We start from the raw sequence: 26288 nt of genomic DNA, 5'->3' as shown, positions 1-26288 counted from the left end.
AATTTTGTCAACTGATGCATATACCACTTTTACATTAAGAACAGCATCCGACAAAAATCTGAACTAGAAACGCATGGTTACAAGATCACCAGCATGATCTATAATGGATCTGGTTAGGGATTTTCATTCCTTAAGCTATACCGCACTGTCTAAAAGCCTTTTCGTTACACTAGAATAAGAGTTTTATGTTACAGAATATTTTTTAACGTTGAAAAAGTATCTTACCCTCAAGAAACCCGACAAGATTAAAATCCACAAGCAAGTGAAGAGGCTGAAAAAAACACATCCAACTGTGAGCAACAATACATTTCCTTTTAAATTTTACTTACAATCTTTTCCCTTCTTCTAAAACCTCTTCACATTATATTTGGTAAGTAACTGCCCATAACTCTTAGATGCCAGGTTTTCATTGGTATGAGCAGTAAAACTCAGTTTTATAAAGCTGTCAAAAGCTATGTGCTAACTACTTCTTAAAAAATACGTGGAGCAGCTGCCTTCTGTCTCAGTGAAAAATGCAGATAAACTAGTTTTCCAGTCTCATATTATAGTTCTAAGATTCATAATCACAGAAAATAATTTCTTACCAAGAAAGCAGAATCACATAAAATTAATAATTTACTGAGTTAACACCCTCACCCCTTTGAAGCAGGTTCTATTGACCTGCATGTCCTATTATATCTGCAAAGCTTGCTTTGAAAAAGGAAAAATCATCTTAACAAAACAAGAACAAAAATCATCAATACGACAACATACCCTGCTCCAAACCTGCTGAAGTCTCTCTTTGACTGCAAGGTGTATGCCGTCAGTCCAAGAAATACAGCAGTAGTAAGAATAAAGGCTTGCAAGACGATGGAGACATCATAGAAACTCACTATAAACAGGAAAGGTAAAGTGTCATTTAAAGAGCACTACACTACGTATTTGTGAAGTTATCTTTTGAGGAAACAGAAGTTTACACTTTCACAGACAGGAAAAAAATTCTTAACTGTGAACAAAAAAAGGAAATTATGCCTGAATTTGTCTTTGCACTTCAAAATCACGATCACAGAACTCGCGGACCTTGCACTAGCTAAGTTCGACGGTCACCTTACAGCTATAGCTGCTTAAATGGAAATAACAGTTCTTCCCTAATCACAAAAAAAAAAATAAAAGAGAAAAAAAAGCACTTTAAGCATAGATGTGAGAGATCTTAAGGGAAAAGCTATCTGAAGTTTTCATAATACTGAAACAAGGGAAAAAAAATCAGTCCTATGCAAAGGCTCATAAAGCTTTGCTTAGAGGGGAAAGATAACACAAATGAGTGGAACCTTCTTCCTTCCTCCTTAGTTCTTCCTTCTTTCCTTTCCCCAAACAATTTATTTTTTGTCTCAGGAGATCACAAGCCACAACAAGGAGGTTTCATCTTATGCCAGAAGCTGTAGTGGAAGGTGATGACTTGTGAGCACACTGCTCCATCTCAACCCTGACAACAAAGTACAGAACTCTCAAACTCTGGAGGAAACTGAGGGAGAACATAAGGATATTTCACTTGCCGATCAGCTCTGCTCAGAGCTGCTTTACAGGGAAGAACAGATGACTGGCTCTACAGAACGAACAAATCACACGGCTCGTTTCTGACTTCAGGTTTGTCCGGTTTCAGTTCTGGACCAGAATCCAGCTTCCTCCCTTGATTCCCTGAGTTTTGCTAAACTCTTATCACTGTCATTAAAATTTTCAAACAAACATTCAAAATATTATCATTTTAGTCACACCTAGGAAATCTCAGATGGCAACTAGTACAACATACTGGACTCCTTTTCCAATTTCTTTATAGAATCAGACAATAGGATGGCTACCATTTACCTGTAATAGCAACTGTCAGTGCTTCCAGCAGGGTCTACAAAAAGTAAAAACAAAAAATCACAAGGATGAAAAAAAACCCAACGAAACAGACCACAAAACACTTATATGGAGACTTCACGCACAATGAGTCCATTCTGCTACATAATCCCAGCATGCATTACATTAGCTCTCTTGCAAAATCTTTGTATATGAAAACACGTTCAGTTTTCAACAAGGAAACGGCAATCATAGTGTCCAACTGTGCTAGAAGTTGTTGTGTTACATCAAAAGAGCACAACATAAACTGAAAATGAATGAGAGACAGCCCCTATACAAAAATGCTATTTAGATTTTCCACTCAAAGCACACAGCATTCTTATCACACTTCTTACGCACTATTCAAGGGGCTATAAAATTAATACACTCAATGTCTTGTTAGACAGCTAAGTGTCTGCATCAGCTTCCTCTTCCCACTTGGCCTTGTTTTGAAACAGCTAACTTTAAAACCACACATATCGATGTCTGGGCTGAAGGCTAGTATGGGCCCTGAGTTTTTCTAAAAGATAATTTCAAATTAAGTTTCATTACAATAAAATGTGAGAAAAGTCTCTATGCTGCGAACCAAGAGCCCAGAAACAACAGAATATTTAACCCATATTCTGCTTAGATTGATTTATCACAGGTTTGACTCCTACTATTCCTACACAATGTAATACTTACACTGTCATACCACACACTCCCACATCACATTTGGCCAAACTATTACACCACTCCTTGTCACAGCTGAACTTGCTGAGTTTTTAAACGCTTTACTCTCCTGCAAGAGTTCAAAACTCAGGAAGCATACAACCATTTAAACAGTCTTATTTACTTACACAGCAAACCCCACTGTATCGCAGATGTAATTCAGGCAGCTCCCAAAGCATCAAATTCTAATTGTGCTACTGTGACTTCTTTCCAGAAGACTGATTTGCTACATAAGCCAAAATATCCAAGATCAACACTTAGCCTGTACCTAGAAATCTGCAACATCAGGCAGGAGACTGGAATTTGAGGACAGCTCAAGGACATTTGAGGACATGCCCAGGATTCAGCATCAAAAAGCCAACGATTAAAGAAATAAACACGTGTGGCTGGTTGTGTCTGGATCTTTGCTGGAGGCTGACCAATAAACAAATGAGGTAACAGAAACGCCTCCTCCTTTCCTACTTAGCAACTTAATAGAAAAAAAATCACTAACTTCAACAGAACAATGACAGCAGACGGACAGATGTAATTATACACACAAAGGGTAGGCAGGGGAAGCTTGCTCAATCTGATTCCAAGTTCTAACACTCCTCCTAAAAAGATACTGGAAGAAACCTGTCATAGAGGCTCTCTAGGAACAAGCTGTGAACAGGATCTCCGAGAAGTAACTCAGGCTTTCAGAGGTTTATAGGGCATCATTTGAGGAATACAAGAAAAACCAATTACCCACCACTAGTTTGCTTCAAGGAGTTCATCACAATGAAAGATATTCTAGAGACTATTAATTTATATAAATACTTACAAATCCAAAAAGCAGGTATAAATTAACAGGATGCTGGTGTCTGTAGAGGGTCAGTGCCACTATTACAGCCAAAGATCCCAAACCAGATATCAAAAGCAAGGCAGGCCTGTAAAGTTCCATACAAAAAAGTTATCAAAATTTGAAAGAAGCATCTGGAAGACTAAAAACCAGTTTATACAAAAGTAATTTTTAAGTCATCACCCAGGTAAGGTACTGCTCCATATAGCTAAAGGAAACGTAAAGCAAGTTTTACAATAAAACTGATGGGAAACATACCACTATAACCAGTTAAAAATGGTACAATCGCAAGACATTTTTTTCATACTGAAACTGAAGATTGCGCAGGAGTTCATCACCTGGAAATGAACCCGTATGAAGAAGAAAATCCATCTGTACAAAACTAACAGTATTAAAGAACATGTAATATTTTAACCTATTAAGAATGCCACATTCAGGGAACTGGCTTTAGTAAGCACCTGAGTGCAACAAATGTGGGCAGTAAGTGCACCAAAGGAAATTAGTACTGAACAGTAAGGATCCCTAGAATTAGGGATCCAAGCATCCAAGCACCCCTCCAAACAAGAACTGCACCATAATCAATCACAAAATTGCAACACTTCTAAGTGAGCAGGATGATTTGAAATAATCAGATTTCAGCAGGAAATTGTAGTTTTATAACCTCTGTTGCATACAGTACGGACTATACAGAAACATTTATACAGCATTTCGATACTGCTTTTCCATCTGGGCTTTGAAATGAAAGCAAAAGCAAAGTCTGAAAGTACACTTGGGGAAAACCAGAAACGGGACTCAGTGTTCTCCACCAAGCTGCTCTTTACCCCTGCCCATCCACCACAGTCTGCATTTTGAGACTTGTTTTTTGTCCCCATGAGAATCTGAGAGGCAGAAAGAAGTAAGCCCATGGGAATCTTAGCAGACCAGTTTTCCGGAAATGAAAACCCAACAACATCCAAAAAAACAAAAGAAGATGGGGGAAGGGGAGAAAAAGGACAAGATTCGGCTTTTTGGAACAGGTACCTAAACAACAGCATCCCAAACAGATGAAAAGTAAAAGTAGATACTTAGACCATAAACCAAGCAATGTCAATAAGATGTTCTCCAATTCACATATAGGTTTTCATAGCATATAATAACTATTATACCAAGCACTATTAATGAAATATTGATTAAAATAAACTTTAATAATAAATTCTAATAATAAACCAAGGGGGAAAATGTCAGAGAAGAAAAGTTACTTCCTAATGAGGTTACAAAATCTCTATCACGGAATCAAAACACAGGGTATAAAAATGCTTAGTAATACTGAAGTGTTCCAGAGCAACAAACTACATAAACTACACTTAACACAGGATAAACAGCTCCATTTCATTTCAGTATTTACCTTTCATGAACAAATGCCTGCACTCCAGTATAGTACAGAAAAATTGCCGATGTTACTGTGGTCAGAAGAACTTGAATGGAAAGAATGCTGTAGACTTTTCGCAGAAAAGCTAGAATAAGGAAAATAAAAATGAAAGCGTTGGTTTACACTTACAAAGTTCAACAGTAAATCAGATAAAAGCCTTCCATTTGGTAAGGAATCATTAGAAACGATTCAGTGAAAATGCACAGAGCTAAATGGCAAGAAGCTATTTCTCCTTACAAAACTGCATATTCCAGGACAATTACATTTATTCCTGGACAACAGTATTTAAACAATAACAGTGATCACAAAACAAATGCAAAAAACATTTGCAAGGAACTTCCTTCAGGCTCTTTAAAAAAACTGCATATACCTAATCTCACTAAGGAATTGATAACAGCATAAAATATCCATCATATCAGTGGTATCTAATGGACATAAATGAAGAAAGATTAACTAGCAAGTTCTATGGAAGACAAAAACCGGCATAAAAGTTTGAAGAACATGTACAGTAGTATCTATCTGATGGACCTTTCACCGTGTTAAATGCAATTTATCATAATTTGTAATTTGCATAGTACTGAATGGGTACATACAGACACAGACACAGAAAGAAAGATTAAAAATCCCAGAATTAAGCTAACAGGCTCCATAGTTCTAGAATTCTGAAGAGTGGTTCGGCACACACAGATATATCATACAGATGTTCCCCATATGGAAGGAGACCAAACCCATTAGGTAAAATGCTCTGAAGAGTAAGCTTACGGGGATAATGGATTCAATCTTTAGCAGCAAGCCTAAACAAGTTTAAAAGCACATACTACGAGAAGCTGACTGCCCTGTGTGCAGCAGGTAAAGTTAAACATACCTGTAAGCCACGGGGGACTAGGGCCTATTTTGTTATAATAAACTTAACAAACTTGGGAGTAGCCAGCTAGCTACCACAGCCTTCTCCCCACGTTACTAAATGCACCGGCAACGGTGCAAGGGCTCTTTTATGTTATTTTCCAAACAAGATAAAACTTTATTTTCCTAGGAAAAAGCCTCCAGTTTATCAGAAACATCTAATGAAAAATTCACAGCACACTGCTGTTTCTATTCCAAGCGGTACCCAATAACCCTCTAACTATTCCAGCAGGAATCGCGGATCAGACACCTTATACAAGAGCATTTGAGACCTGCGTATTAACAGCATGACCACTCGTATGACCTTGCAGCACACACACACTCGAGCGGAAGAGACAGCACTTCAACCCCTCACAGCCAAAACTCAGCTCTGTCAGCATCCTGCTTACAGGCACCAATTGTGGCAGGTATGCACCTCATGTGTGACGTTTGGGCTTCAAAGCGCATCACTGTGGGGAAAATAAAGTTTATTATATACTGGTTTAACCCCCCTGATAATAAGACGTGCCCCCTCTCCGCTTCATGACAGAACCTACAGCCGGAAACCCATTTTCCCTGATGCTACCTGCACCTCTACCACTGACGGTTAACCTGGGCCGAGCGAGCCCCGGGCTCGCACTCACGGCCTTTGCTCAGGAGGCGAAAACACAGCGCAGAACCCGAGCTAAGCGGCGGGGGTAACCCACAGCGGCACGACGCAGTGAGGGGGCAGCGGGGCCGCTCGGCGGGGGGCGGCTGGGGACGGGGCGCCCATCTTATCCCCGGTCCCTACCCATGCGGATGTGAACGCTGGCCGAGGCCACGTTGCTGCCATAATTGAAGTCATCTTCGATGGAGCTCCGCGGGTAGAGCTGCTCCGCCACCGCCATCACGGCCTCCGAACCACCGCCAGCCTCCCCGCTTCCGGGAAGGGCCGCCGCGCACCGCGCCGCCACGCAGGGCCCTCCGTCGAGCGGCCGAGCGGCTCGATCGCGGCGGCCTGCCCCGCTCAGGGGGCGCTGTGCGGCGGCCGTGCCCCGCCGCTGCCGGCGGCGCCGGGGGCGGGCGCGGTTGTGAGCGGGGTAGCGGGCCCTGAGGGGCCGAGAGGGGCGGCCCCGGGCCTCGCCGCTCTCCCGGCGGGGTGCGCAGGGGCTGCAGCGGGAGGGAGGATGAGCGGAGCGGCGGGTGCGGCGGTGAGGAGCGGGGGTAGCATGGGGAGGGAAGGGTACCGGCATGGGTAGGGTGGGGTTGGGTTTTCTGTGGGGGTGTCTCCTGGCTGCTGGCGTTCATGTACCCTGCACGCAGCGCGGCTTGAGGGAGCGCTGTGGTTGTGCTCGGCGTGAGCACGGCTTGCCGTGTCTGTTGTAGGTACGGAAAGGAGGTTCCAGTGGTTCTTTGCCTTGAGAAACGTAAACAAGTCAGCAAAGTTCACTTGTGCTCACCTGGGATTCACGTCTAGCTACCGTGCAGAACCAGTTCTGCAGCAAGCTGGGGCTGTCATAGAATCATAGAATCATAGAATCATAGAACAGTTGGGGTTCGAAAGGACCTCAAGGTCATCCAGTTCCAGCCCCCCTGCCATGGGCAGGGACATCTCACACTAAACCATCCCACACAAGGCTTCATCCAACCTGGCCTTGAACACCGCCAGGGATGGAGCACTCACAACCTCCCTGGGCAACCCATTCCAGTGCCTCACCACCCTCACAGGAAAGAATTTCCTCCTTAGATCCAATCTAAACTTCCCCTGTTTCAGTTTGAACCCATTACCCCTTGTCCTGTCACTACAGTCCCTAATGAAGAGTCCCTCCCCAGCATCCCTATAGGCCCCCTTCAGACACTGGAAGGCTGCTATTAGGTCCCCACGCAGCCTTCTCTTCTCCAGGCTGAACAGCCCCAACTTCCTCAGCCTGTCTTCATACGGGAGGTGCTCCAGTCCCCTGATCATCCTCGGGGCCCTCCTCTGGACTTGTTCCAACAGTTCCATGCCCTTTTTATGCTGAGGACACCAGAACTGCACACAATGCTCCAGGTGAGGTCTCACAAGAGCAGAGTCCGCAAGCACACAGCTGCGGTCAGGAATAGCCAATAAAAGAAGCTTCGGGTGTTAATGCTCTCCCTCAGTGCGTATCCCACTAGAGATGCGTTCCACTTCCATAAGCCCTTAATACAGAATAGCTGTCTTCTCATTTTGTGTCCTGTCCTTCAAAGGCAACTCAGTTTCGTTCAGCAGAACACAAAAGACGCTCAGCGTTTCTCAGATTGCCGCGTAGCACTTTGTACAGCCAGACTTTGTGCTGATGGAGTTGCTCCCTTTTCCCCTCCCTCCTCCCAGTTGCCCAACGTGGTAGTTCACATTGAGGAATCCGCAAAAACTGAGATTTTGGGATGTGGGATGGGGCGTGCAATATGTTGTGCTTTAACTTGTGAATATCACCTAATGCCTGCCAAGAAACTGAAGTGATAGGCGCTTTAGAAATGTATGCGATAGATTAGACTAAAAGTGCTTTTAAAAACTGGGAAACAGTGGCCTCTGCTGTATTCAGATTCTCCAGGGAGAAGTAAATAAATCCTATGATTCCATGATGATAACTTTGAGCAAAGTTTGACTGAGTTGACTTAAGGTGCTACATTTCAGTTGCAGATACAAAAAGTATGAACGTGACTCTATAATCTGGGAGGTGGTACCTGGGAATAAAGGGTTAACATTGTGCCTGTGTGCTTAAGCAGTCACTGTGCTTGGTGAAGCAGAACCCTAGGAGTCAAAGTTGCTAGAATGGTGAAGCAGAATTGTAGGAGTTACAGCTGCCAGGCAGAATTGTCGTAGATAAGACTCATAACATTTAAAACGTTCTTGTTTAAATAGTATCTTCAGAAAGAAAAGGAACAGAAGATAGCCAGAGTAACAAAATGTACAAATTTGACAAGTTTCTGCTTTAAGATACATAAAACCGGCTTGTACCAAGCCTGAGGTTTGGATAGGAGCCGAAACCCTATTGAGTCTGCATGAAAGCAAGAGGTTGCTCGCGGTGATGAAGAGGAACTACAAGCCTTCATCCTCACAGCCCCCTAAGGACCACCACCAGGATGCACTGCACAAGCGCATCAATGGGATGAATGCCAGAAAGCTAATTGTAATACTAAACAGGAATAGGTTTTGCATATGTATTAGGCGTGAAGTAATCTCATGTTTAGGTTATACATAATCATGCATATCATTATATGTAATATAAACAGAGTGGCAAAGGAAGGGCGCGCATGCCTTTGGAGGAGCGATCCCCACGCACCTCAGCGCTGAATAAAGCATACCCACTTTACCACTTTAAAGAGTTGTGGAGTCAATCTGCGTATCAGAGGTGTTTATGGTTTTCCTAATGTCGTTTTGCATTTTTAGTTGCTGCAGACCAGTATCCTTCAGCTTTAACCCTGAATTTGGAGATTGACGCTTCGCTTTCATTGCTGAATAATAACTTTTGACATAATGACGCTGTCTGCTTTCTTGCGCGTGGCTCTGCAGAAGAGCAGCACTGGTGTTTTCCCAGAAGAAGCATTTATAGCTCTGGACAAGCATTCGGGGTTGCTTTCTCCTAAAACATGCAGTGCAGTTTTCTTCAAAATGCCTGTTACAGGTAGCCTCATTTCTGTGTGAGAAACAGAAAACTTCAGAGCATCGCTGCGGGGTTGACCCCTGCAAATAGCTTGAGCCTGGAGGTGGTTGGAGGAGAGACGTAATAGTCATCTTCAAATACTTTATAAAAGGCTGTTTCAGTTCTCCTGCTGTGGAGAAAGTAGGACCATGTGAGAGATAGCACGGCTTCAACTGCAGTAAGGAAGTTTCAGGGTGGAGACCTGAGAGCTTTTTGAGGGTAATCAGGGCAAAGCTGTGGAATAGCCAGCCTGGGCTTTAGGCACAGGCTGGGAGATGAGAGATTGCAGGAAACAGGCATGTGCGCCTTTGCTCTTTCACACACCCACCTCCTGTGTGGAAGATGTTGATCTGATGTGAGCCAGTGGGCTCATTTCAGAAAGGCAGGAGACAAAGTTCTGGGCCCCTCTGTTCAAGAAGGACAGGGAATTGCTTGAAGGAGTCCAGCGCAGAGCCACAAAGATGATTAAGGGAGTGGAACATCTCCCTTATGAGGAGAGGCTGAGGGAGCTGGGTCTCTTTAGCTTGGAGAAGAGGAGACTGAGGGGTGACCTCATCAATGTTTACAAATATGTGAAGGGTAGGTGTCAGGATGATGGAGCTAGGCTTTTTTCAGTGATATCCAGTGATAGGACAAGGGGCAATGGGTGTAAACTGGAACATAGGAAGTTCCACGTTAACATCAGGAAGAACTTCTTTACTGTAAGAGTGACAGAGCACTGGAACAGGTTGCCCAGGGGGGTTGTGGAGTCTCCTACACTGGAGATATTCAAGGCCCGCCTGGACAAGTTCCTGTGTGATGTACTGTAGGTTACCCTGCTCTTGCAGGGGGGTTGGACTAGATGATCTTTTGAGGTCCCTTCCAACCCTTGGGATTCTGTGATTCTGTGATTCTGTGAAATGGTTGTGACATTACTCACGAGCACAGTCTGCCAGGGTGGGAATGGAAAAATTATTTGCATCTGCAATTCTGATGAAGCCTGCAATTTTCATGCCAAAAGAGAGCATCATTCTTGTCTTAAGGTGTTTTTCTGTTACCTGCAGGCTCACACAGAATGCACTGCGCAGTGAGCAGCTCTTTGGAGTCACTGAACTGAACGTAGGTTTAATAACACCAAGCCTGGCTGAGTTTTTTCAATGGCTTTGCAATTTTCCATTCCTCGCTTGGGAAAGTATACCTTATAAAATGCTAAATATGCCTTATAAAAAGCAAAGTATGTTTTCCATTGCTTTTCTTTTCTGTATTTGGTGTTTCCATAAACATACCTCCATTACACTATTTTAATTTGAAACCACTGCAGTCCCACAGTGACTCACTTGGGACTGGCGTGACGCTTCCACTCTGCGTGCGTGCGTGCAGGGATGAAAGAGGTTTCTGTTCCCAGGTTCTGGTTTGGACTCCGGTGTGGGGAAAGGAAGCTCGCTCTGTCTAGAGCCCTGGTTAAGGACCACAAACTCCTCTGTGCCTTTTGTCTGCGTTACACAAAATCGGTGGCTTTGCTGGAAAGCGTCCATCTGGTGCTCGGAGGTGCTTGGGAAAGGTATTCGGAGCGTTGCCAGGATTCTGCTTCTTTCCAGAGGTTTGTTTTTAAATCGCTGTGCCAGAGCCCCTTTGCTTGCCGCAGCTTCGAGCAGCGCTCCTGGAGTGACCTCTCTCAGCATCGCTTTGGTATACATCTGTGTATCTTCACATCATCTTGACTGTTGTTGAGGCAGGACACAGTGGCCTCCTCTTCCCAGATTGCAAAGTCCGTGACCTCTGCGTGGCTCCATACAAATGCACGAGACACGACTGCTGTCATAGTGTGAGGTGTCCCTGCCCATGGCAGGGGGGTTGGAACTGGATGATCTTGAGGTCCTTTCCAACCCGAACCATTCTATGATTCTATTCTATGATTCATATTGCTGGAGTGCAGGGTGTGCAATTACGGGAGTACGTAGTCACACGTGGGGCCCTGTGGCTGCCTGCCAGCCCTTCAACAAGGAGGTAACATCCATTTGTGTTAGGAACGGCACGGTGCACACAGTTCAGATGCAAAGTGATGTGGGAAAACAGAGAAGTTTGATTATATAGGTGCATCTGCATGAACATTAACCATTAATTTATCCCCAGGTGAACTTTGTTCTCCTAGTTTTGAAACAGCTGGTTAGTTAAGTTAGAGGGATCATTTTATTGTGTGGCCCTGAGGAATCTTAATTTGAAGAAACTTTTAAGTTACTGTGAAATCATCATTGCACTCGCAATACAAGGTTTTCCATAAGAAGTGGAGATAATCTTGTAAATGAGAAGTTCTTCCAGATTATATTTCTAAATACACAGTACATAGCTGCAAAACTGTCATGATGCTCTTACAGGGCAGGAGAATAACTGAGAAACTCAGGGACAGATATGCCGTCTGTTGCTCTGAAATCCCTGTCAGTGCATTTTCAAATCCACTCATCAGGGGAAGGAAGTTTATCTTCTCTGGTACTTACAGCTTCGTGAGAAAGGCTCTACCTTTTCACAAGCAGGTCACCAAACCAACCTTTCATTATTCCAGAATGAAAAACATCTCTCAATGTTCTTTCAGTTTGCTTGAGCCCTCATCTTTGCCTAATGATATGTATAATCTTTTTTCCTACTAAATCCCATCTCCCTTACGTATTTTTTCATTGTACCTCACCATGCTGTAACTTAGAATCATAGAATAGTTAGGGTTGGAAAGGGCCTTAAGATCATCCAGTTCCAACCCCCTGCCATGGGCAGGGACACCTCTCACTAAACCATCCCACACAAGGCTTCATCCAACCTGGCCTTGAACACTGCCAGGGATGGAGCACTCACAACCTCCCTGGGCAACCCATTTCAGTGCCTCACCACCCTAACAGGAAAGAATTTCCTCCTTAGATCCAATCTAAACTTCCCCTGTTTCAGTTTTAACCCGTTACCCCTTGTCCTGTCACTACAGTCCCTGATAAAGAGTCCCTCCCCAGCATCCCTATAGGCCCCCTTCAGACACTGGAAGGCTGCTCTGAGGTCTCCACGCAGCCTTCTCTTCTCCAGGCTGAACAGCCCCAACTTCCTCAGCCTGTCTTCATACGGGAGGTGCTCCAGTCCCCTGATCATCCTCGTGGCCTCCTCTGGACTTGTTCCAGCAGTTCCATGTCCTCTTTATGTTGAGGACACCAGAACTGCACACAATGCTCCAGGTGAGGCCTCACAAGAGCAGAGTAGAGGGGCAGGATCACCTCCTTCGACCTGCTGGTCACGCTCCTTTTGATGCAGCCCAGGATACGGTTGGCTTTCTGGGCTGCGAGCGCACACTGCAGCCGGCTCATGTTCAGTTTCTCATTGACCAGCACCCCCAAGTCCTTCTCTGCAGGGCCGCTCTGAATCTCTTCTCTGCCCAGTCTGTAGCTGTGCCTGGGATTGCTCCGACCCAGGTGTAGGACCCTGCACTTGTCATGGTTGAACTTCATAAGGTTGGCATCAGCCCACCTCACAAGCGTGTCAAGGTCCCTCTGGATGGCATCCCTTCCCTCCAGCGTATCAACCGGACCACACAGCTTGGTGTCATCGGCAAACTTGCTGAGGGCGCACTCAATCCCACTGTCCATGTCAGCGACGAAGATGTTAAACAAGACCGGTCCCAACACCGATCCCTGAGGGACACCACTCGTTACCGGTCTCCAGCCGGACATCGAGCCATTGACCACAGCTCTTTGTGTGCGGCCATCCAGCCAGTTCTTTATCCACCGAGTGGTCCATCCATCAAATTGATGTCTCTCCCATTTAGAGACAAGGATGTGGTGTGGGACAGTGTCAAACGCTTTGCACAAGTCCAGGTAGATGACATCAACTGCTCTACCCTTGTCCATCAGTTCTGTAGCCCCATCATAGAAGGCCACCAAATTGGTCAGGCAGGATTTCCCCCTAGTGAAGCCATGCTGGCTGTCACCAAGCACCTTGTTGTTTTTCATGTGCCTTAGCATGCCTTCCAAGATTTTGCCAGGCACAGAGGTGAGACTGACTGGTCTGTAATTCCCCGGGTCTTCCATTTTCGCCTTCTTGAAAATGTGGGTTATATTTCCCTTTTTCCAGTCGTCGGGAACTTCACCTGACTGCCATGTCAATTTAATTTAAGGGAAGGTATTTTTGACAGTAGCGTTTGCTTTTAAACCTGTTTCAGAAAACGTTGATGCTAAGCATGCACAAAAGCAGCCAGAATTATGTAGGAGTGGTAGTTATGCAAAGAAAATGAGTGATCCAGGTAAATTTCTGCTGTAAATCCCTAAACTTTGCCCACTGTAATGAGTGAGATCTTACTGACCATTCTGTAAGCATGCATCCTTTGGGGCACATCTGCATTGTATTACATCCTAATGCAGGTGTTCAACACTGCTTTTGGGGTTTACAGATTCTTGCCTGAGAAAAATAGGTTTAAAAATTGTTTTAGACGATGGTTGTCTGTGCATCTGAATGAGTCAGCCATTGAAGTGGTTGATTCCTTAAGTCTGATACTTGGTGTTAGACACCTCATCTAACTAGAAATTTAGTATCTCTCCTAAAATATTAAACACATTCATTAACGCTTGCCACCAAAATAATCGTACTTGCGAGCGAACCCATTTAGTGGTGCTTTTGTGGCCAAAATACCTAATTGTTCACAACTGTTGTGCAGATCCTTTCCTTGAGTACTATGTCCAAAGTTAGCAGCCATGTTTTAGATGCGACCATTTTTCCTTCAACTGAAAATCACAGCTTAATCACCTGTGTGAGGCCTCTGAAGGGAAGGACGGATGGGACAGTTGAAGTGTTAACATAACTGTAGTTATTGATGAGTCTTCCGATAACCTGAAGTTTTGGGGGGCCTGGCCCTTTCTATTCAAACATTAATTTCTCCTTTTTCACCATAACTAGAACAAGGAGAGCGGGATCTCTCAGCTGCCTTCTGAAGCATCGCTTTCAAGGCCTTTTGTAAGTAGTGGATCTCAGTCTGAAGACTCCCATGCTCTAGTATATACCGAGACTGAAATACCTGATGTTATGTGACTTTGGTGCAAGTCATTGTAGGCGTGTTTTACATTTCATAAAGTACCCCAACTGTTCTGTAGCTTTTCTCAGAGAAATGTGGAGAAGCAGAGCTTTGGGCACGTATGCGTTCTGCTTGGGGGACCGTTTGTAGCAGTGCTGATGACCATCCGGCTGCTTGTAGACAAGAGCTTTGTAGAGGCCAATTTGCAACGTATGCGGTTTTTTAACTCATGTTTTTAATTGGCTGTGCTGAATTTTGTAGAGAAATCAAGGCACTACACAGAAAGTGTAATGGTCCACTGGTAGAAACACATAGAACTCAGTGGGGTTTCTCTCTCTTTTTAGGAAACAGTATAGTGCACATCCCTGAATCTCATCATTAAGGTAGAAAATACTTACATATGCTGCGTTCAAGGCCAGGTTGGATGAAGCCTTGGGTGGGATGGTTTAGTGTGAGGTGTCCCTGCCCATGGCAGGGGGGTTGGAACTGGATGATCTTGAGGTCCTTTCCAACCCTAACTATTCTATGATTCTGTGATTCTGTGCTTTGATTGACAGTTTCTAGCAGCACCAATGTGGGAAAAGATGCTTTTTGTCAGCCCCACGTATAATTGTAATTCCCATTGAATTTTTTTCTGTAAATAGGTTGATGCTGGGAATGCGGTTTGAGAGGCTCACAAGCTTTCCTGAAATTTATGCTTCCCCTGATGGCAATAAATTACAAAACTCATGTTAAGTGCCTTGGAGTTCTCAGAATACAAATGCGGATTTTTCCTTCGGAGGCTCGCTGTCGTTCCGCATATGTGAAGTGCGTTACTTATATAGAGGGCAGACAGCAAATACAAAACTGCTGCATTTTTGTGATTTTACATGTTTTAATTCATCAACAATCTAGCAATGTTGTAGATACCATTTATGGTATCACTGATAGTATTTCTAAATACAGGCTAACCGTTGCACAGTTTTGTTTTGGCTGTGAAACTGTAGCTTCATCTCCTAGCTTACATCAGCCTAAGCATTAGATGTGTATCACTGTGTCCCGTCCCACTGGTACCGCTATCCTGAAGTAACAAAGGGTAAAGATACTGCTTTAATGAATAAAAATTAACACTGGGACTGAGTTTTTCTGGGATAGAAGTGCCTTTTATGTGAAAAGCTCTTGATTGACAAAACCCCAAGCAGGTTTCTGACAATAAGAAAGGGGGTTAATGCATCAAAACATGTATTGCTTTCAAGTGCACTTTTTAAATTAATATATATAAAAACATGATTTTTAAATAGCAGAAAAAGAAAAGATTTTGCTTTCCTGATTAAGGCCATTACCAACTCGGCAGCATCACGCTTGTGACACGGATGAAAAGTGGGCTGATGCGAAACATCGCTGTGATATTTGCCTTTGTGAAATACTCTGGTTACACGCCCAAAGGACAAAAAAATCATCCACTGTGTCTCCGGCAGCACAAAAAACTGAGCAGCAGTGATGCTGTTTTGTTTACATGGCTTCATTTCTTTGCATGTGGTGCTTTCTAAAAATGCATTGCCACCTCGTTGTTAGCGTGATTTATTTTTTGCCGTGAACCTTGTTTTGGTCTTTGGAGAGATTGAAGAACTCCAAAATGCAGAGAACACAAAAGAGGCTTAAAGTTTCCCATATGTGCCCCTCTACTCTGCTCTTGTGAGAGCTCACCTGGAGCACTGTGTGCCGTTCTGGTGTCCTCAACATAAAAAGGACATGGAACTGCTGGAACAAGTCCAGAGGAGGTTCACGAGGATGATCAGGGGACTGGAGCACCTCCCGTATGAAGACAGGCTGAGGAAATTGGGGCTGTTCAGCCTGGAGAAGAGAAGGCTGCGTGGAGACCTCATAGCAGCCTTCCAGTGTCTGAAGGGGGCCTATAGGGATGCTGGGGAGGGACTCTTCATCAGGGACTGTAGTGACAGAACAAGGGGTAACGGGTTAAAACGGGTTAAAAAAGGGGAAGTTTAGATTGGATATAAGGAAGAAATTCTTTCCTGTTAGGGTGGTGAGGCACTGGAATGGGTTGCCCAGGGAGGTCGTGAGTGCTCCATCCCTGGCAGTGTTCAAGGCCAGGTTGGATGAAGCCTTGGGTGGGATGGTTTAGTGTGAGGTGTCCCTGCCCATGGCAGGGGGGTTGGAACTGGATGATCTTGAGGTCCTTTCCAACCCCTACTATTCTATGATTCTATGATTCTATGTTTCCAGCTGTGTTCCTGCCTTAAGTGCAGGTGTAGGTGGCGAGTCCCTAGTGCCTGCCGGCAGTGCTTTCTCTTGATCGCAGTACCATTGCTGTGATCTGTGGTACCCAACAGAGGGAAAATCCCCTGCAAGGACGTCTCACTTTTCTCTCTGCGTCATAGTCCCAGAGAGCAGCTTCAGCATCCTGGTACCACTCTCTTTTCAATTTCCCTGGTTTCAATTCTGTGGACACAGCAGTGAAAGGAGTGTAACAGTGGTGACAAAAGCCTTGTACCCCTGTATCAACTTTAAACCATCAGAGATACAACAGAAGAATTCAGTGGAAACTTGCTGGCTGGAGAGGAAAAGGTTTTTGAAGTCCACAAAGCTGAGACTCACAATCGAAACCGTGCTACTAATTTTTTTCAAGTGGGTATAAGGTAGAAATAATGCTGCTGTATGAAAACAAGGTTGTTGCCTTAAGAAGATCTTGCTCAGTATTCCTCTATCATCTTAGCTGAAACAGCCTTAACTTTCTGAGGCAGCGTATCTTGTACATGGATAAGTGAGGGCTTCCAAAGAATGGATGGGTGCTGAAGAGACTACTCTGTTATTTCTGGCAGTGGTTTTGATCTGCACTAGCTTTAAGGCTATTACCTGGGCAGTTTCAATGATTTCACATGGAAATATTGGACTGGGTCCAACGGTGGGATATGGTAGTCCAAAGTGTGTTAAAAATACAAATATAAATAACAGGAATAAAATAAGGCTGAATTTTGGTTTCATATTGACAGTTGAATGTTTTAATGATGTGTGCTCCTTCTTAATGTCCAAAACATACACTTTTTTGTGCAATTCCATTCAGGAATTGTATGTTGTTTCAAGTTTTCTTTATTCGCCAGTGCTCAGGAGTACCGTAGCCCAGGGACTGACCTTGCTCATAATTCAAAGTATGTTCAGGAGCAGCTTGAACATCTTGGGAACAGTGCATGTATCAGCCTCAACCTTCCTGGTCACGTTGAGGCTAGACTTCAGTATGCTTTGAATAATAATAGTTTTCCTGCAAGTCCGGCTAAAAAGAAACATCACGAGCAGAGCAACATTAAATAGAACCATAGAATAGTTAGGGTTGGAAAGGACCTTAAGATCATCCAGTTCCAACCCCCCTGCCATGGGCAGGGACACCTCACACTAAACCATCCCACACAAGGCCTCATCCAACCTGGCCTTGAACACTGCCAGGGATGGAGCACTCACAACCTCCCTGGGCAACCCATTCCAGTGCCTCCCCACCCTAACAGGAAAGAATTTCCTCCTTAGATCCAATCTAAACTTCCCCTGTTTCAGTTTGAACCCGTTACCCCTTGTCCTGTCACTACAGTCCCTGACGAAGAGTCCCTCCCCAGCATCCCTATAGGCCCCCTTCAGACACTGGAAGGCTGCTCTGAGGTCCCCACGCAGCCTTCTCTTCTCCAGGCTGAACAGCCCCAACTTCCTCAGCCTGTCTTCATACGGGAGGTGCTCCAGTCCCCTGATCATCCTCGTGGCCTCCTCTGGACTTGTTCCAACAGTTCCATGTCCTTTTTATGTTGAGGACACCAGAACTGCACACAATGCTCCAGGTGAGGTCTCACAAGAGCAGAGTAGAGGGGCAGGATCACCTCCTTCGACCTGCTGGTCACGCTCCTTTTGAGGCAGCCCAGGATACGGTTGCTTTCTGGGCTGCGAGCGCACACTGCAGCCGGCTCATGTTCATTTTCTCATCGACCAGCACCCCCAAGTCCTTCTCTGCAGGGCCGCTCTGAATCTCTTCTCTGCCCAAACTGTAGCTGTGCCTGGGATTGATCTGACCCAGGTGTAGGACCTTGCACTTGGCATGGTTGAATTTCATGAGGTTATGAAATTTGGGGTATGTACTCTGTAAAGATGGGGGCTGAGATAACTAAGTGAGGCTCAGTGGAGCTGTGCCCTCATAATCCCCCATGTGTGTGTGTAGTCTTTGGGTGACAGTAGTGGTAGCCATCCCTTTGAGCTAGCAGGCCAGGCAGGTGGTGCTGTGCCTACTCCGAGTCCAAATCTTATCTGTGTTTATTTTGGTGTGGGCTTTTGAAGGTTCCAGATGGATTTAATACGAGGACAATTTTACCCGAATGCCTTGAAGTTTCACTCCCTAGGATAAATGTGTGGAGTACAACAAAAGAAGAAGGGAAACTTGCCTTTTGCCGTCAAGAATGTTACAAAAAACTCAATGGCGAGTGGCATTGGAGGTGACAGAAAATACCTGCGCATGGCTTTATTTAACTGAGGTACATGTGGAAATACTGTAATGATTTTCTCGGGTTTTGTTGTGTGGGGTTGTCTTGCAGTTCTTCAGCAACGACTGAGAATTCAAGCTCCCTGCCGTTGAAGCTTAAGAGCCACAGGCTGTTTGCGTGCTGGTTCCTGGGGGGCCTTGCTATCAGTCTGATTTCTGTTAAAGACTGCTTCATTAAAATGTAATTGCAGAAGAAACGGTACTAGTTAGCGTACGTGTGCTCCCATGAACTGTAGTTTATTCCCATTCATCATGGATAAAAGTGTGACCTGGATCTCTTACAGCCATCCTGGAAACCTTCCCAACACGAGCCCTCCTGGGACCTTGTGGCTGCCTGCAAGCAAAGGATAAGGAAAAGTCTTTGGTATCTTCCCTGGCATATGTCTGTTCTTACCTTTTGTTCTGGCAAAACCACTCTTCTTCTGTGTCCCCCCGTGGCCCAAGTATTGGATGTAAATGAGGTGAATGACTTTGCATTTTCCCTTTATGATAGAGGAATTGCATCCCACATTAACACGTCTTAAAGACATCTGTGCACTGTAATTCACATACTGATTATGTATGTTTCCTGGCTAATAGATAGAGAAAACCTGAAGAAACAGTGGAAACCCTTTCATTCAGAAACTGAAGCGTTGCAGTTGGGAGTTGATTTTATGTTGCAGCTTTTCCTTTTCACATTAGCTTCTTGCCAAGGTGCATGTAAACCTCCTTTGTCTGGAAAATGCAACCTTTCCAGGAGTAAAGTATTCCAGGGGTTAGCTGAAACCAGCCTTAACAGTGCTATTCTTCTGGCTTCATGCCTATGGAAGTTGTTAATGGTTGGAATTTATGTCACAGAACACATAATAATTTGTTAGAAGAAGCTGGATTCGGTCAGAGCACAGGCATTTTTCTCTTCCTGTCATTATGTTTTGTGAGGACTTCCTTACTTCCTGCAACCTCAGCCCGTGTGAAGGAGAGAGTGATAGAATTTCTGCGTGGTTTTTCTGAGAACACATTTAGACTCCAGATGACCTTTGGAGTAAACGTGAACTATTAGAGTTTCCCACATATTTATAGCCCTGGCCGTGCATCTTTGCCAGCAAATCTTACAGGCTTTATCCACCAAACATTTATCCATGGTAAAAACCCAACTTGCGCGTGAAACCCTATAGTAGAAGTTACATTACATTTGAAGTTAAGCTTTCATGTATAGTCTTCTTTTTTCGGTGTTGTCATCAGCCAATGTTACATTCAGATTCATAAAACATTTACCTAAGGTGGCTCTTTACTTCATTTAATGACTTTCCGTGCTGATTAACTATCGTCCGTGATTTTCCTGAGAGCACACTGCCCTACACAAAATACCGGTCCTTTCTACAGAGTGATCAAGGATTCAAAAGCTGCCCTATGCATGGGTTTCTTCACCCAAGCTTAGAATCATAGAATCACAGAATAGTTAGGGTTGGAAAGGACCTCAAGATCATCCAGTTCCAACCCCCCTGCCATGGGCAGGGACACCTCACACTAAACCATCCCACCCAAGGCTTCGTCCAACCTGGCCTTGAACACTGCCAGGGATGGAGCACTCACAACCTCCCTGGGCAACCCATTCCAGTGCCTCACCACCCTAACAGGAAAGAATTTCCTCCTTAGATCCAATCTAAACTTCCCCTGTTTCAGTTTTAACCCGTTACCCCTTGTCCTGTCACTACAGTCCCTGATGAAGAATCCCTCCCCAGCATCCCTATAGGCCCCCTTCAGGTACTGGAAGGCTGCTCTGAGGTCCCCACGCAGCCTTCTCTTCTCCAGGCTGAACAGCCCCAACTTCCTCAGCCTGTCTTCATACGGGAGGTGCTCCAGTCCCCTGATCATCCTCGTGGCCTCCTCTGGACTTGTTCCAGCAGTTCCATGTCCTCTTTATGTTGAGGACACCAGAACTGCACACAATGCTCCAGGTGAGGTCTCACAAGAGCAGAGTAGAGGGGCAGGATCACCTCCTTCGCCCTGCTGGTCACGCTCCTTTTGATGCAGCCCAGGATACGGTTGGCTTTCTGGGCTGCGAGCGCACACTGCAGCCGGCTCATGTTCATTTTCTCATTGACCAGCACCCCCAAGTCCTTCTCTGCAGGGCTGCTCTGAATCTCTTCTTTGCCCAGTCTGTAGCTGTGCCTGGGATTGCTCCAACCCAGGTGTAGGACCTTGCACTTGGCATGGTTAGGTGGATATTTCTCAGACAATGGGCTGTTCTGGTTTATATTAAGAAAAAGTAATGTAGAATTTTCAATTTACAAATAAATACTGTCCATTCCATTTTGTGTCAGACTTTCTAAAACTATTTGCTTGTACATTACAAGGTATCCAGCTTCTGAAAGAGAAAATGTTTGCTGGAGAGTGTTTTTGCTTTCAGAATTCGTTCTGGATTTATGGTTGGGATTTTCGGCTTCCATGTGTGGCTGCACAGTGCTCTGTGCATCTTGCCATGCTGTTGGCAGCAGGGCTGTTAACATTCCTTCCACCCTGGACAATGCCCACATAAGCTGGTTCTTGGTAGGTACCACCAGATGATGCTCCTGAAGAGCCTTGCACATGCAGTTAGGAGGAACGCTCACATGTGAGTGAGCAGAGGCCCCCATGGAGCAACACCTGAGTGTGCAGAGTCCAGGGGCAGGCTGCGTTGGGCAGTACAGCTGTGTTACAGGCGTGAGGCATGGAGGAAGTTCTGCTCTCCAAAGGTTTACATTAACTCATGGCTCCCTCGAGCAATGGCCGTGACAGTCTGTCCAGGCCACAATTCACCAGTGCCATTAAGAACTGTTCCTTTTTAAATACACCTTTAAGTCTGGTCTCAAAATACACATTTAAGTGCTTTGCTGGACTGGGGATTTAGTGTAACACCTGTGTTACCCTATAGGCTGGGTTTATGCACCGCAGGCACTGAAGAGGGTCAAATGGGAGATCATTTATCCTAATTACTGTGATGTAAGAGAAGGAGCAGGGGGTAGACAGGCAAAAAATCATATTATCTTGCTATGTACAGAACAAAAGCATTTTCAGCACCCTTTCAAGACGTGCGATGGCACATAACCTCCGTGTCTGTCAATCCTTTTAGAACTGCCCTAGAAATGGATTTGCCCTGTCAGCATTAGTTGAGAAAGCCTTGTTGCCAATAACTGAAACCTGCAACAGCAATAGGTTTTTCCTGAGATTAAATGGACTTTGAGAGCCTCCAGTACAACTCAATGTAAAACACTCTGTTAGCACTGGTGTTCACACTAACCCAATCTCTTCATTGTCTGAAACCATTCAGGTGGAGGGCATGTAGAGCAGAATGTACATCAAAGCCCTTCAGTGAACACCCAGTCTATATTCAAAACCAGAGGGGTAGCAATTAACATGCTGGGGGGGGGGGGGGGGGTGTTAAGTTTATCATGTCCTATTGTGCTTTTTGAAGTGGAATCTTTGTATTATACAGAGTACCTACATCCTTAGTGCCTCTGTTTTTGCAGTGAAGGTCCTAGCAAACAAGTCTGAATATATCAATAGGAGTAGCAAAAGCTTTTCAGTGTTTGCATACTATTCAGGTCTGCAGTGTTTTATAGGTGGCAGAATAGCAAGGTGTGTCATAGAAATGGCATTTTCCTCTGTGATATATAGTATGCGTACATGGACAGAGCAGTAGAAAGGAGGGACTCTTCATCAGGGACTGTAGTGACAGGACAAGGGGTAACGGGTTAAAACTGAAACAGGGGAAGTTTAGATTGGATCTAAGGAGGAAATTCTTTCCTGTGAGGGTGGTGAGACACTGGAATGGGTTGCCCAGGGAGGTTGTGAGTGCTCCATCCCTGGCAGTGTTCAAGGCCAGGTTGGACGAAGCCTTTGGTGGGATGGTTTAGTGTGAGGTGTCCCTGCCCATGGCAGGGGGGTTGGAACTGGATGATCTTGAGGTCCTTTCCAACCCTAACTATTCTATGATTCTATGGTTCTATGACATGTATGTAGAAAGTGACTGCTCCATAGGGTACAGCTGTTACAAAATGGTTTGGTTTCAGATGTTTGGGTAATCATTTACTCATTCGGTGTTACTCAGTTGTGCAGTGTTGTGAAGAGCTCTTAGCAGAATGAGAGGCATTGAAGTGACGTGGTGCTCCAACACGGGATCCCAGTTGAGCTCAGCCAAGGGCCATCAGTCCCTCCCCTAGGTAAGATACAGGTGATCCTGTCCCCAGCCCTATCCCTGGCTGTGGACCCTGAACATGCAGGGGTAGGACAAGGGGTAATTATTTAAACTGAAAAAGAGTAGGTTTAGGTGAAATGTAAGGAATAAATTCTTCCCTGTGAGGGTGCTGAGGTGCTGGCACAGGGTGCCCAGAGAAGCTGTGGCTGCCCCATCCCTGGCAGTGCTCAAGGCCAGGTTGGACACAGGGGCTTGGAGCAAGCTGCTCCAGTGGAAGGGGTCCCTGCCCGTGGCAGGGGTTGGGACTGAATGGTCTGAATGATCCCTTCCAACCCAAAACCGTTCTACGATCTGATGAATTATATAGCCAGTCTGAGCCTCTTTTTTCAGCTTCTGCCACTTGTCTCTTGTCCTTTCACTGCGTACTGCAGGGAAAAGCCTGCCTGCCTTCCTGGCAACCTCCTCACAGGTACTGGAAAGCTGCTGTAAAGTCCCCTGAAGCTGCATCTTTCCCAGGATGAAGAAGCCCTGATCTCCCAGCCTCTTTTCCCAGTGCAAGCTCTCCAGGCCTATCGTGCTGCCCCTCTGCTGAATCTCCTGCAGTTGACTGATTCCTTCTTGTACCGGGGGACCCGGGTCCAGGGGCGTTATTCTAGATGCACTCTAAAACCCATTTGGTTTTAGTTGGGCCATTTCTCTGATTTGTCTCAGCCAAAAGCTGCAAAAGCACTGGTGCCAGCATAAGTCAAGGAGGAGGCCCAGGCTGGTAAGGGCAGTGGGGAGAGCAGAACTGCCCTCGCTAGCAGCATGTGCTGAGAACAGCTTATACAGCTCTTGCGCAGCGTTGGGAAAGGTGTCAGCTTGGGGATGCCCATGAGGACAGTGTCCTTGCACTGGGGAGGCAATTCAGGCACTAAAGGGCTTTGATCACCCTCTTCCATCTACACCCCAAGTTTTGCGCAATCTCTTCCACACAGGGGTTGTATTTCCAGAAGCAAACCTCAGGTGGCAGCAGCATCATAGCTTTTGTAACGGATCCCGGTCTTGGAGCAATTCTTCCTTGTGCCACCACGCATTAGAACTTGTTAACGAAGGGTCCTTGTGCTAAACAGCAATATCAGCAGCTCATCAGCCTACTGAGGAGTGAAAGGGTTTCTCCTGGCTGATTTAGTGATGCGCAGATCTCATTTGGAAGTCCCGCACCCACGTTTTACGCATTAATGCAAACAATGCATGTTTTTCTATAGTCGTGCAAGATGAATTTGAGTTACTTGGTGTTGATAATGTGCTTGATCTGAGTAAATTCCCTTCGAGCACTCTGTGAAACATTTCCTGTCTCCTTTGAGCTAGATAGTGGTCCAGTTCCTGACTTCTTCTATGTGACCATACATGACCAGAAAGGAAGGAGGAAGATATTAAAAGCATCACTAAAAGGGCAGAAGGAAATACAGAAGGGAGAAACTTGGGAGTAGAACAAGCAACAAAACGGTAGAAGAAAACACGTTGGAAGCTGTAGGAACTCAGATGGAGAATACACAAGGGAGGAAAAAGCTTGAGCTTGGTTGGAGTAAGAGTTGGTTCTCAGAGCTCCGTTTTTGGGGCTCTTGAACACCTGCAGCTCCCTTGCACTGAGTGAAGACACAGTGGCACAGAGGTCAGCTTTGGGATGTCCTGCTCTTCCCGCTCGCAGTGACTCTGTCTCCCCATCTAACTGCTCTTTGAGGCACTGGAAAATCCTCCTGTACACTGAGTTTCACTGCCACGATCTTTGACGGCTTTCAAGCAATTTCTTCTTTCAGGCTCCTGCCATTCAAAGTTTACCTGTAGAAAACAATAAGCACCAAACCTTTCTGTTCTCTTCTCCCCAAGCAGGCAAGTGAGCGAAGAGCATCCCTCCTGGGCGCACTGGGTTTGAATTCACATTCCTGTGACTGGACACAAACAGAAAACAGTGTAAGGATCAGCAGCAAAATCGCCACAGAAAGGGGACTGGGAATGGGCCGTTTCTCCAGCCTAGCCCCCAAAAGACCCTGCTTCCCGATAGCCACGAGAGCTGCAACCTTTTTTTTACTTGGCTGCAGCATTAGAGCAAGATTCTCATAGGCAGTGAATGGACACCAAATGGCATCAGCTCCTTGTGCACCGGAAAGTGGAGGAAATGGTGAATTTATACAGTTTCAATGCACTCTGGTGTATTTTTGGTACATCTGCTGCGCTTGATAGTGATGACAACAGTGGTTGTGATGCTGCAGTGTCCATCTGTTCATGTCGCCTTGGCCCGATTTAGGTGCAGGTGAAGCTGGTGTTTGGAGAAGAAAGCGGGTGGAAGGGGTCTGAAGTCTGAGAAAGGGGCAGTCCCGCTCCCCGCTGCTGCTTTAAGCTATGCCTCAGTGCAGTGCTAGAGTGTAGAGAACTGCAGCCTTAGCTGTGTCCTCTGCCATGGCTAGGATGAGAAACAAGGGTCTAGTTTGCATCCACATATACCAACTCTTGCTGTACGGGACTCATGATGGGAAGGAATGGTAGTACGCTCCATGCATGCCATTGCTGTTTTAGAGGTATGGGTAATGCCGCTGCTCAGCACAGTTTGCAGAATGCATCTGGGAGGCAGAGAAAGTAGGATGGAGTGATGCTGTGCAGTGATGCTGTGCGGTGTTAATGCGATGGCAGCATCTCAAAGCTGGCCCTCTTTTCCAGTGGTGGGTGATCTCAGTAGGTCTCCCAGGTCAGCATCCTGCAAACCCTGCATCTTGTCATGCAGCAGGCAGGTAGGAGAGCAAGGCAAGGCCAGATGTCCTAGATGGTGCCCTGAAGAGGCAAGGGGTGCCTATGGACAGACCACCACCTGGACTGATGTCGCACCTGAGCAGACCCCACTTGGGTCCCTGTTGCTCAGATCAGCCGGGCTCTGACCCGTGGCTGGTCCCCCAGGCAAGAGCCGCTGCTCCATCGGCAGCACAGCCAGGCACAGCCACAGAACGGGGTGGGTTCCCCGGACCAGGGCTGCTGAACCTCAGTGCAGAACAGAGCAGGGTCTAATGCCAGTGCTGTCTGCTGAACCCATCCTCCTCCAGCACCCCGGCTCCTCTCTCTGGTCCTTCTTGTCCTAACCACCGGTGCTGGTGGGTAGTAAACGTTTCCTCTGGGCAAGATGGTAGGTGATTTTGCATCGCAGGTGGACTATACACGGCTCCAGCTGCTTCAATACTGGGAAGAATGGGATGAAGGGTGAAAGACCCTCACAGGAGTATTTCCTCCCCTCGCAACAGCTTTCTAGAAACTT

General features: G+C 45.7%; 1 protein-coding gene across 3 annotated transcripts in view; it reads right to left on the bottom strand.

Annotated features, from left to right (window-relative positions):
• Nucleotides 1-26288, bottom strand: part of TMBIM4 (transmembrane BAX inhibitor motif containing 4) — a 42714-nt gene that overhangs the window by 1184 nt on the left and 15242 nt on the right. For 2 of the 3 annotated variants that reach the window (XM_065681729.1, XM_065681633.1), the window contains exons 2-7: nucleotides 6472-6561; nucleotides 4773-4881; nucleotides 3371-3476; nucleotides 1843-1876; nucleotides 754-871; nucleotides 226-271 (exon numbers count right to left, since the gene is read on the bottom strand). In XM_065681729.1, the coding sequence (XP_065537801.1) occupies nucleotides 226-271; nucleotides 754-871; nucleotides 1843-1876; nucleotides 3371-3476; nucleotides 4773-4881; nucleotides 6472-6561 (503 nt within the window). Of the gene's footprint in view, nucleotides 1-225; nucleotides 272-753; nucleotides 872-1842; nucleotides 1877-3370; nucleotides 3477-4772; nucleotides 4882-6471; nucleotides 6569-26288 lie in introns of those variants that run through there. The other variant, XM_065681552.1, reaches the window with a different exon arrangement.

Source organism: Lathamus discolor, chromosome 1 (genome assembly GCF_037157495.1).
Source record: "Lathamus discolor isolate bLatDis1 chromosome 1, bLatDis1.hap1, whole genome shotgun sequence".
NCBI lineage: Eukaryota > Metazoa > Chordata > Aves > Psittaciformes > Psittacidae > Lathamus > Lathamus discolor.
This window is presented reverse-complemented; position numbering and strand designations above follow the sequence as displayed.